This window comes from Tupaia chinensis, unplaced genomic scaffold, assembly GCF_000334495.1.
Source record: "Tupaia chinensis unplaced genomic scaffold, TupChi_1.0 Scaffold000610_1, whole genome shotgun sequence".
Classification (NCBI taxonomy): domain Eukaryota; kingdom Metazoa; phylum Chordata; class Mammalia; order Scandentia; family Tupaiidae; genus Tupaia; species Tupaia belangeri.
The window spans coordinates 1,284,199-1,297,162 of NW_006160129.1; the positions used below are offsets into that span (position 1 = coordinate 1,284,199).

General features: G+C 39.6%; 1 protein-coding gene across 1 annotated transcript in view; it reads left to right on the forward strand.

Annotated features, from left to right (window-relative positions):
* The window catches only part of KLHDC10 (kelch domain containing 10), a gene marked incomplete at its 5' end in the record, with an annotated part of 33,719 nt that overhangs the window by 7,084 nt on the left and 13,671 nt on the right, over positions 1-12,964 (forward strand). Inside the window, one exon of the mRNA XM_027775889.1 lies at positions 12,182-12,403. Within this exon, the coding sequence (XP_027631690.1) occupies positions 12,182-12,403 (222 nt within the window). The remainder of the gene's footprint in view (positions 1-12,181; positions 12,404-12,964) is intronic.

A 12,964-nucleotide genomic window follows, 5' to 3' on the forward strand; every position in this document is an offset into this window, starting at 1 on the left:
AGAGAGGAAGAAAGCACTTCCTTTCCCCCTGCAAAAAAAAAAAAAAAAAAAGGGACATAGTTGTGCTACAATCCCTTCTCTTTCTCCATTGCACCAGGATTTGGGGCATGCATGCACAGGCATCTGGCATGTTCTTCAAGCCACTGCGGCCATATTCATACTGACATCAGCCGTTTAGGACCTGGTTCCCTTAACCGTTAGGCTGGAGTTCTGACGTTGAGAAATTTTTACATTTAGCCATGTTGACTCAGTGTTAGTTGCTATTATTATTGTAGTAATACTGGAAATTTTGAGGCATTTCAGGGTAATAGAAAAGCAGTTGGAATTATATTGATTGATAAACCAGCACAGACTAAAATGCAGCTCAAAATAGGTGTTCCTGCTGTATGGTTTCCTAGTAGGGCTCTTCCCTATAACTCAGAGTTTAGAGCTGGCGAGTAGAGGAAGAGGGAGCAGGTGGAAGGTGGACGGTCGAACATCAGGGCAAATAATTAAAAAACTACCTTCAGAACAGTTACTTCCTTACTCCTTCTCTCCCTCCCTTCAGATATGGAGCTCCAGCAGTGACATTAGTTCCCAGTTTAAAACCCTGAGAGCAGCTCTTCAGGCAAAGTAGGGGGTTTGCTTTAGGGAGGGTTGGGCAGCATCACAAGCCTGGACCAGGCCTGGAGAAAACACGCATGGCGGAGATGTAGGTAAAGGACCTGTGTGATGGATTTGGTGAGGATGGAGGAATGGGGAGGAAAAGAAAGGGCACTCCATCAAGGACGGATGTACACTCAAGGACAAGCCCACAAAACTGCAGCCTGCCTTATTTTAGCCATAATAAGGCCAAACTGCCTTATTTTTCTCATCTTCCAAAAGAAGAGAAACCTGACTCACAATGTACCTGCAGAGACTCAGAGTCAAACAGAACTTCCATTTGGAGGTTCTAGAGAAAAATTAATACAGCTGTTGAGGAAACACACATTTCTTAAAATTACCAACCAGTGTAGCCCTTCATTTTTTAGTATGAATAGGTGATCAAAACAGATGTTTGGGGGAAACTAGACTTGGGAGAAGGCAACTGAGGCAAACTAATAAAACAGTTGTCTATGGTAAAGACAGAGATAATGAGGAAGCAGAATGGAAGTTTATAAAGTTCTCATGACCAGAGGTATCTACACAGCTCTGAGAATGAATTGGATCTGTAAATTAAAAAATAGCTCCTGTGGATAGAAATGATTAATAAATTAGTTCTCATTGGAAAATTGATTGCTGAAATAAAAATTCCATTGGAGGATTAAATAATAGACAGACTTAAAGCCAATTGCTTTTCAGAAGAGTCACATAGAGGAAAAACGTGGACCATAAAGCAAGAAGACCAGCAGATAGAAAGTATACGAGGGAAATTAATATTTTGAGGATATATCTCAGTTGTCTGGAATCTGTTTCATAGGAATTACAGAAGGAAAGATCAGACAAAAAGAAGAATGAAATTAAGAAATAATATTTCAGGGCCAGCATGTGACGTGGTGGTTAAGGCGCTGGATTCCCACATGACTGACTGGTTCAAGGCCTAGACCCAGCGACTTCACGATCACAACAAATAAATCGATAAATAAATAAATAAATGTTAAAAATTCTTAAAAGAAGTAATATTTTCCTAAACTGAAGAAAGTCTGAATTTTCAAGTATAAAGGATACACAAAAGATTATGAAGGAAAAATAGAAAAGCAAACCAATATAAGGCACCTCTCTTCGAAGACTCAAGACCAAGAACTGGACTGGAATCTTGTTTCCTGCAACATATTTTGCTGGAAGATGAGTGCCTTCAGTGCTCTGAAGGGAAATTTTAAAGACAGAATTCTGTACCCAGCCTTGCTAATGGTTTCTTTTTTTCGGGGGGGGGGGCCTTAAAAATAGGGCATTAAAAATAAATTTAAAGCTGAAATTTTATAATGTACACCCATTTTGAGAAAATTGCTTGAAGTGGTACTCTCAGTAAAATAAAAAAAATGCAAAGAAGAGGAAGCTTTGGATATAAGCAGTAGTGTGCAGAGAAACCAGCAAAACTGAGTTGTGTGTAAATAGAAGGACAATGCAATCTAGAATAATTGCTAAGAGATTTCTAAAAGCATATAGGAATACCATAAACTTTTGTGTGTTTGTAACATTCTGTAACTATAAAATGAAACAGATTGGGAGTACTGCTAGAGGTCTTACCATTTTTTTTTTATTTTAGTATTTATAGGTGTAATATCTATTAAAAATTCAAACACTTTGGAAATACATTTGGTCTTTATTGCAAGTATATATAATAAAATTGTACAAATCAGTAAAAAGACAAGACAGACATTTTAATAGAATAATATGTAAGAGGTCTGAGAAGGAATTTCACAAAAGGAAAAATCCAAAAGGCCAATACACATGAAAAGATGCTCAACCTCATTATTGGTGAGAGAAGTATATGTTAAAGCCATGAGAGGGACCAGCAGGTGGCATGGTGGTTAAGGTGCTGGACACTCACACATGACCAACCATGGTTCGTGTCCTGTACCTGGTAGCTTGCTTTCTCACTTCTCTTTCTCTCTCTCTCTTTCTCTGGTCAAATTAAAATAAATGAATACATAAATGCAATTAAATAATTCTAAAATTATGTAATTAAATAATTCTAAAAATAATTAAGAAAAAAGCCCTCTCTCTGTCTCTGGTAAAGTACACATGCCATATGGGGGGAAAAAATTATAAATATTAGGTCGTTGGGAAAGTCATGACCTATTTTTCTTTTTTTCTATGCAAAAATGCCTCATGGCTTTCCTGACAACCCAGTAATTGCCAGAGGGTGCACACGCTTACCAGAGAGACAGAGGGAGAGGGAGAAAGGACTCTTCAATGGGCTAGTCATGCTACCTCCCTTCTGTTTCCATCCTGCCACATCCCTGGGCATGCACGCACACATGCCCGGCATGTTCTGTTACTGTGGTCTGCCATGTGAGATCGGCTCCTTTAACAACTAGGCCATGAACTGGCCCCAAATGCCGTTTATTCTTATATTGTTAGAACAGTAATAGTTCATGTTTTTCAGAATGTTTTAAGAGTAATAGAATACAGGTCTCCTAGGAAAAATGAAAGAAAAGAAAACTGGATTATTTCAGTAAAATCAGAAAAGTAGAAAAAAAGAAATAATAGTAAATATTTAAGAAGACTGGGGTAAATCTAAATGAAAAGGAATCAAGATCAAATGAGGTTTATCTGTGAAGTGTATTTAGTCTACTACTTTATGTTAAAAGAATAAGTGTGATTTTCCTGATTCTAAGAAAAACATTTAATAAAATTTGACAGTCTGTGTTTATTTTGTTAAAAATGCATCAAATTGTAGCTTTATGATATATGTGATTTTCTGTGTGTTACATTTCAATACAAATTTTTTTTTTTTTTGGAGAAGTTTTCACTATAGGGCGCGTGCTCTCGCCAGACAGAGAGAGACATAGAGACAGAAAGCGAGAAATCACCCCCCAGAGGGGATGGTCACACTGCAATCGCTTCTCCTCCATTCTCCTCTCGGGATCTTGGGCATGCATGCACATGCGCCCGGTGTGAGTTTTAAGCCACCGGGTCCGGGACGCGAACTGCGGTCGACTACGTGGGAGTCCAGCGACATAGCCATTACGCTAACTGCTGGTTCCCACATTTCAATACAAAATTTTAAAAGAGAGGCTGGCTGGCTGACCGGCTTCCTTTCTTTTGCTACAGGGTGCATGCATTCACTAGAGAGAGAGAGAGAGTTAAAAAAACAAACAAACAAAAACTCAAGGGGATGATCACACTGCAATCCCTCCATTCTCTTCTAGGGATTTTGGGCACACACATACACACCCCTGTGGCATGTTTTTCAAGCCTCTGTGTCCAGCACTCAAATTGTGCAGTTGACCATGTAGAATCCAGCCATCTCAACCACCATGCCTGACTCACCCCCCAATTTTTTTTTTTTTAGCTTTTGTTTTTGGAGAGGTTTTTGCCATAGGGTGCGTGCGCTCGCCAGACAGAGAGAGACAGAGAGACAGAAAGCGAGAAACCACCCCCCAGGGGGGATGGCCATGCCTTAATCCCTTCTCTTCCACTGTCCTCTCGGGATCTTGGACATGCATGCACACGCGCCCGGCATGAGTTTTAAGCCACCGGGTCTGGGATGCGAACCGCGGTTGACTACATGGGACTCCAGCGACATAGCCATTACACTAACTGCTGGTCCCCCAACACAAATTTTGTTCTAAAAACTACGCTCATGGGGCCAGGATGTGGTGTGGTGGTTAAGGCACTGTACTCCCACATGGGTGACTGCAGTTCGAATCCTGGACTGACAACTTGAAAATCATGCCAGGCTTGTGTGTGTGTATGTTCCCAAAATCCTGATAGGAGACTGGAGGAGAAGGGATAGTGGTGTGGCCATACCCCCAAGAGGTGTTTTTTCACTTTCTTTCTGTCTGTCTCTGGCGAGCACACACACCCTCTGCCCAAAACCTTAAAAAAAGAAAAATGCCTCTTCTTGCTAAGGAGAAATATTTTTAGACATCCATGAATAAGATTTCTTTTATTGATAGACTGTGTATAAGAAACTGGTAGCAAAAAGCATATATTTGGTAAAACCTTACAAGTATCCCCATTAAAGTAAAAAACAAAGCAAAGATACCCACTGCCATCTCCACTATCCAGTAACTTTGTTCTGGAGGTTTCAGTGGATATAATAGACGGCTAGGAAAAAGAAAAAAGAGAAGAGGTACATATATAGGAAGAAAAGAGAACTAGAAGTTGTCACTAATAGCAGATGATTTAATTGTCAGTAAAATTCAAGATAATTAACCAACATAGCTAATATTAGAGTTCAGAAAGTTAGCTGTGTAAAATTTAAACTTGTCGGACCAGCAGGTGGCATGGTGGTTAAGGCACTAGACTTTCACATGACTGACCATTGTTCGTGTTCTGGACCTGGCGACTTGCTTTCTCATTCTCTTTGTTTCTCTCTGGTGAGCATATACATGTCCTATTGTAAATTAAAAAATAATAAGTTAAATTAAAAAATTTAAACTTGCAAAGAAAAATCACTTTCCTATAAACAACAATCAACTGGAAAATAAGACTAAAGGGATATCCATTCACAATTGTGTGAACATTATAAAATAATTAGAAACAAACAATAGATATTTAAAGCAATGAAACTCTACTGATGCATATCAAAGTAAATGGCAGAGATTATGTTCGTTCTTAGGTTGTACCTAATATGCCCTAGAGGCTTTTCAAAACATTGAATTTTTAGTTTGACATAATGTTAAACTTAAAGAAAATTAGCAAGAAAATTTTCTTGTATCCTTCATCCAGACTACCCAGATAAAACTTTTTTCCCCTTAGTTTGCCATAGGGTGCGTATGCTTACGAGAAAGAGGGAGAGAGAGAAAGAGAGACAGAAAATCACCCCCCAGGAGGGATGGCCAGGCCATAGTTTCTTCTCATCAAACTGAAGGCACCTATATGGGATCCAGCCACCCTCGCCTCCTGCTACCTGCTGACCCAGATATTGTCATTTTATTTCATTTGCTTTATCCTGCTTTCTATCTTCTCCTCCCTCCACACAACCACACATAGAAATAAACCTATACATTTCATTTGAGAATAACTTACAAATATCATGCCCCTTTATGATGTATTTCAGCATCTGTTCCTGAAAAACAAAGATATTCTCTTAAATAAGTGCAGAACATAAATCGGAATCAGGAAATTAACACCATTAATACTATAAACGATAGATAAAATTAACACGAAGGTCTAAGTTACTGGCCTTTTTTCAGATTTTGCCAGTTATTCTGATGTTCTTTGTAGCAAAAGAAAATCCTAGATCTTGTGGTTGTATTTAAGATGTCATCTTTAGCCTCCTTCTATCTTAAACGAGTTTCTCAGCCTGTGTCTTTTTTTTTTTTTTTTTTTTTTTTGAGAGACAGATTTTTGGTATAGTGTGAGTGCACTCACTGGAGAGACAGACAGACAGAAAGTGAGAAATCACTCCCCGGGGGCATGGCCACACTGCATTCCCTTCTTCTCTTGGGATTTTGGACACATACGCGCACATGTCTGGTCTAAGTTTTAAGCCGCCTGGTCCGAGAAGTTCAAGAAATAAATATATGGAAAAGAAATCTGTAGTTATTCTCTAGAAAGAAAAGTTATCTTTTTACTCCCAGCTGTAAGACACACTGACAGGATGTCTCTTATTTAGAAAACTCTGCTCAGAGGCTTTCTACCTAACAGTTTAATTTGCATAGCTCATGAAATATTTGACAGAGCAAGCAAGTTAGACCAGCACTGTCTGATTGAAATACCAACAAGTGTTGGCCTAGCCATGGTGGCGCTGGATAGCACAACTGCTTGGGAAGCTGGAAGCCATGTGGGAGGCCCACGTTCAGTTCCCAGGTCAACTCAAACACATCATTCACAGTTGTAAACCTATGTAGGGAGACTGGAACAGAAGAATCAAGATACACTGAGACCCTGTCAAAAGTACCTATATCTGTCCCTCTTTCTTTCTCTCTCTCTCTCTCTCTAAGAACTATTTTATTTTGGGGCCAGCAGGTGGCATGGTGGTTAAGGGCATTGGACTCCCACATGCTGACCACAGTTTGAATCCTGGACCTGGCAGCTTACTTTCTCACTTTCTCTCTCTCTCTCTTTCTCTCACACTCTGTTCCTCTCTGGTCAAATTTAAAATATAAATAAATAAAGTTAAATAATCCTTAAAGAAAAATAATTTTGTTTAGCATTATTATTATTATTGATAATATTTTCCAGTTTGACCAAAGGGAGAGACAGAGACAATTATAAAGGAAGCCACCAGATCGACTTGAGTCACAGTTGACCATGTGGGAGTCCAGTGCCTTTAACCACCATGCCACCTGCTGGCCCCTCTCTCCTTCTTAAAGGAGAAAAAAAAAATCAACCATTGAATAAAGAAAGCACGCTGTACGTGTATAAATACACACATTTACATATGCACACAACGTATATTATTCAATCACTAAAAACAATAAAATCCCGGGAACCAGCAGTTAGCGTAATGGCTATGTCGCTGGACTCCCACGTGGTCGACCGCGGTTCGCGTCTCGGACCCGGTGGCTTGAATCTCACGCCGGGCGCGTGTGCGTGCGTGCCCAAGATCCCGAGAGGAGAATGGAGGAGAAGGGATTGCGGCGTGACCATCCCCCCTGGGGGGTGATTTCTCGCTTTCTGTCTCTATGTCTCTGTCTGGCGAGCGCACGCGCCCTATAGCGAAAACCTCTCCAAAAAAAAAAAAAAAAAAACCAATAAAATCCCATCATTTGAGCTAACATGGATGAACCTGGAAACAAGTTAAATGAGATAAACCAAAAACATGTAGAAACTAAAAAGGATCTCATGGAAGGGTAGGAGCAGAAAGTGGAAGAATGAGAATTAGAAGTTGGGAGGATTGAGGGAGTGCTAGGTAGATGTTGGGAACAAAATTAGAGCTAAGAGGAGCAAACTCTGGTACATAGAGTAGGGTATCTGTAGTTAACAGCAATTTACTGTGTATCTTTGAGTAGCTAGAAAATTGATAAATGTTTCCAGTATGAAGTAAGGACAAATGATTGGGATGATGGATATGCTGATTACTCTGATTTAATCATTGTACATTTTGTTCTCATGTTGTAAAAATCACACTGTACCCCATAAATATGTACAATTATTATATGTCAATAAACAAATATGCGAACCTCAAAACTTAAAATTTCATAGCAGCCACATTGAAAAAGATTTTTTTAAAAGAGCGATCACTTTTTTTTAAAAAGATTATTGTATTTCATTTATTACCATCATTATTATTTGTTTAATTTGACCAGAGAGAGAAAGGGAAAGTAGGAAAGCAAGCTTCCAGGTCCAGGACTTGAACCATGATTGGCTATGTGGAAGTCCAGCGCCCCTAACAACCACACCACCTGCAGGCCCCTGAAAAGGTTTTTTTAAAAGGTGATATTTTAATGCTTTTATTTAATCCAGTATATTTAAAATATCATTTCAAGACCAGCAGTTGGCATAATGGCTATGTCGCTGGACTCACGTGTAGTTGACTGTGGTTCAAGTCCCAGACCCAGTGGCTTATACTCATGCAGGGTGCGTGTGCATGCGTGCCCAAGATCCCGAGAGGAGAATGGAGGAGAAGGGATTGCGGCGTTACCATCCCCCGAGGGGTGATTTCTCACTTTCTGTCTCTCTGTCTCTCTCTCTCTTTCTGGTGAGCACACGTGCCCTATAGCAAAAACCTCTCAACAACAAAAAAAATAATTAAAAAAAATATATTTTATTTCAACATATAATCAATATAAAAATACTTATTTTGTATTCTTTTGGGGGTACCAAGTTTTTGGGGTCCAGTGTATTTTACATTTGAAGTACATCATCAGTCGGGCCAGCCCAGGGCTCAGTGGTCATATGTGGTTAGTGGCCACTGCGTTGGACTGCAGGTCTGGACTATGAGCTCCAAAGGACAGAGGTAGTTACTTGTCTCATCATTGTGTCCCTAGCAGCAAGCACAGCACCTGTTACATAACTGGCGTCCAATAATATTGTCAGCTTAATGAATGAATGAGGGCATAGGTACAAAATCATCTTTTCACAGTCTTCTCAGCTTGTAATCCACGTGGGTGAGATATTTGTCACAAAAATAGTTGGCAGTAAACTTAGACTGAAACACTTTCCCTGATAGACAGTGATGTAGAGAAAATCCTAGAAGATATTCTTTTTTCTTTTTTTTCATACTCATCCAGAAGTAGCTTTAAAAATGGGCTATTGGTTCCAGGTATACAACAAATGAGTGAATGATAGAGATTCTTAGAGTTTCTGTCTGTCGACCATAGCAACTCTCTTGTTTCTTCTTTAAGTGTGGCTTGCTAATTCTTAGAAAGAAGTACATGTTTCTTGAGAGGTCCATTGTGGAACTAAGGCTCTGTCCCTTAAATTGTGTATCTCCTAAGTATAATATCAAAGTCCAATGAGTTTTCATACTCTGTTGTTCATTCCTGTCACTGTTTACTTTGACCTGAAGCTCAAGAAAACAAAATGTATTTCATGTTATGTACCTCCAGCTGTTTTAGGTGTTGTGGTGATACGGGATAATTATTATATATCATCTTTACCCTAAGGAGGTTATAATCTATTTGGAGAAGAAAAACAAACTGATGACTTGAGTAGAGAAAAAGATAAATGTCAAATTAATTGATTCACAACTTTCTTCAGTATTTCTGTGTGTCCTAGGGTTGGTTATAGAAAGGTGAATACAAGTACATTTCTTTCTCTTCCCACAAGTAGCTCAGTCTCCTGGAAAGATATGCCTAGGAACCAATAAACATATTTTAGCATAACAAATGTAATAAACCTTTGAGGCCCAGTAATATGCCCACATACAAATGAGGAAGCTGAGTCAGTGAAGCTCAAGGTAGCGGTTAAGAATAACTGGCTTCTGGGACCAGCAGTTAGTGTAATGGCTAAGTCACTGAACTCCTACGTAGTTGACCGCGGTTCGAGTCCCGGACCCAGTGGCTTAAACTCACTCCAGGCGTATGTGCGACTGTGCCCAAGATCCCAAGAAGAGAATGGAGGAGAAGGGATTGTGGTGTGGCCATCCCCCCTGGGGGGGTGATTTCTCTCTCTCTGTCTCTCTGTCTCTGTCTTTCTGGCGAGCGCACGCGCCCTATAGCAAAAACCTCTCCAAAAAAATAATAAATAAAAAAGAATAACTGGATTCAAACCCAGGTAGGAGCTCTTCCACTTCATATTTTCTGTATTTCAAGAGATGGAGAAAGAAATTGAGTTCTCCATCTAAGATAAGTCACAGCTTATTAATAAATTTGCTAACTGATTATGGTTTACCTAACAGATGTATTTACGTATTGGGTTATCGGAAAAGTCATGACATATTTTTTCTACACAGAAATGTATCATGACTTTTCTAACAGCCCAGTAGTTATGTAGTCATCTTATTAATTGTGCGTATATACACTAATGTTTGAGTAGTGTCATACTGAATTGGAAGGGTGCTGGGGTTTTCCTGATGAGAAAGGGCCGCATGGACTAGACTTAGAGGCAGTTCTATGACTAGGGATTGAAGGGTAGATGGAGTAGGCAGAGGTACAATGGAAGGACTCGGCTTTCCAAGCAGAGGGTCCGACTGAAACAGGCAGTGTGAGTGTGAGAGGGAAGGCAGGACGAGGCTGGTGGGTGAAAGGCTTTCAAATACTGGCAGAGGACTTGGTGTCTGAGTAGTAAGGAACCATCAAAGACTCAAACAGCAGTCACAGAGGGGATCTGAGTGACTCAGTGCTGGTTTTTTGTTTTGATTTTTAGTTGTTCTAGCTCTGTGCGAGATTTCTTTTCAGTTCTTGTTTAAAAGCATACCCTAAAAATGATTAAACACACATTTATTTGTATAACACATGTTTACTAGATGTCTAGCATTGTCCTAAATATCTTTTTTGTTTTTTGTCTTTTAAGGTTTTTGCTATAGGGCATGTGTGCTCACTGGTGATTGAGACAGACAGGGAGAGGAAAAGTGAGAAATTACATCCCAGGGGGATGGCCAAGCTGCAATCCCTTCTCCATTCTGCTCTTGGAATTTGGGACACATGTGCCTGGCATGATTGTCAAGCCACCAGGTGCAGGACTCGTACTGCAGTGGGCCGTGTGGGAGTCCAGCATCTTAACCACTACACCACCTGCTGGTTCCCTGAATATCTTTATAAGTTTTTGTTTCTTTCTTCAGAGTGTGGGGGCACCTCCAACAGGGCCTTCATGCCATGACCGGCCTTCTAGTCTCAGCCAGCCCAGGTCACAGGTGTGCATGCACATGGCCGGTGTGCTCAGAGAGGTCCTGCGGAACAAACCCAGGATTTTTCCCATGTGGGTTCAGTTATATAACCACTGTGCCGCCACCTAGCCCCGTTGTTCTAAATGTTAATTAACGTTGTACTGGTAGCTGTTAAAAGTAGATATATCTTAGGGGTCACAGACAACTGTAGTGGCTTCTTGTCCCATCCAGTATATACTTAAACATCCTTGGTTCTGTAGCTATGCAAGGATTTATATAGCCTGGTATAAAAAATTGTAAAGCTAATAGAAATAGTTTAAGTTTTTGTTTGTTTTATTCCAAAATAACCTTTATTTTTTGTGAACTAGTTGATGTAATTTAAACTACAGAAAGTTTTCAAATACAAATAAATTATAATAGGTTTTTTTTAGTTAAACTCTTAATAGGATGAAATATGTTTTTTGAGATGTACATAAGGATTCTTTTTGAGAGGTTTTTGCCATAGGGTGCGTGTGCTTGCCAGAAAGAGAGAGACAAAGAGATAGAAAGCAATAAATCACCCTTAGTGGGGATGGCCACGCCACAATCCTCCTCCTCCTCCATTCTCTTCTCGGGATCTTGGGCATGCACGCACACGTGCCCGGCGTGAGTTTAAGCCACCAGGTCTGGGACTTGAACCGCGGTCCACTACATGGGAGTCCAGCTACATAGCCATTATACCAACTGTTGGTCCCAGGATATTCTTTGTTATGTGCCATAATATCTGGAATGGTATTTATATTCTAAATTTTGCTGTAACTTCTTAACAGCCAGTTTTCTTTTAAGTATATAATTATATATTGTGGGAAAATCAGAGGTTTTATATGTTTGTATTTTTATTCATACATGACTCATTCACATTTGTGGTTATATTTATGTAGCTGTCTAATATTCACAGTTTACTTTAGCTGGTCAGTGTTTTTTTTCTACTTTAAGAAAAATAAGAGAAAATTTGTCCTGATAGCTTTTGAATTTTTAAACCCCTTCTCCTTTTCTTGAAAATTCCAAGTTGTCGGCCATTTTCTTGACTTTATCATGTTATTTTGCCTCCCTTGGGGAATATGTTTTTATAGTTATCAAAACCTGAAAGTAGTCATATGAAAAAGAGATGGAGACTAGCTCCTTAAAATCTTAAGTAGTGGCATATAAATGTATAAAATAACCTAAGCAAATAAAAAATTCATCCATGTTACAAATCTTCCCTGATCCCCTTTTGAAGCTAAAATGGTTGTTACCTTATTCTGTTTGTGCTTTTAATCTGGTGGGCCACCTGTGGAAAACTGTCCTCTTCTTTTCTAGGCCACAGACCTCCACCAGCACGAAGTGGACATCGCTGTGTGGCAGATAATACCAATCTCTATGTGTTTGGCGGCTATAACCCAGATTATGATGAGTCTGGAGGGCCAGATAACGAAGACTACCCTCTCTTCAGGGAGCTCTGGAGGTACCATTTTGCTACAGGAGTATGGCACCAGATGGGCACAGATGGCTATATGCCCCGAGAATTGGCATCCATGTCACGTGAGTGCAAGCGGTTCTGAACTTTTGACTTTAGGAACTGTCAGAGAGGCCAAGTTCAGTGTCACGTGTTCTTTGTTAATTGCTTATAGCACCATAATATGATTTAACCTGTTACTGGGTAGGCTTCTTACTGTGGTAGTAATGTAACATGGTGATTCAGACTCCACCTGGCTTCTGAGTTTGAATCTAGCTGTGTACTTTTGCTTGCTGGAGGAGTTTTAGCTTTAATTTTCTTTCCTGTAAAATGGGATTACTAATCAGGGGGATCAATATCAAGTGTGTGTGTATGTGGTCAGTCAGTATTCACTACACGATGCATTCATAATCAGGAAAGACTACACATTTCATTTATAAATTTGCACTTTATCATGCACTCAGTATTCAGAATAAAGACAGTTATGCCAGATTTATATTATTGTGTTGTGATGAGTCTGTCACTTTCTGTCTGGTATTTATCTAATGTATAATTTTTGTATGGATAGAATGAAATTATTCTAGTATGGTGTCATGTGATGTCTATTGACAAATACACACCCTGTGGCACCACCTTTAAACTCCTCA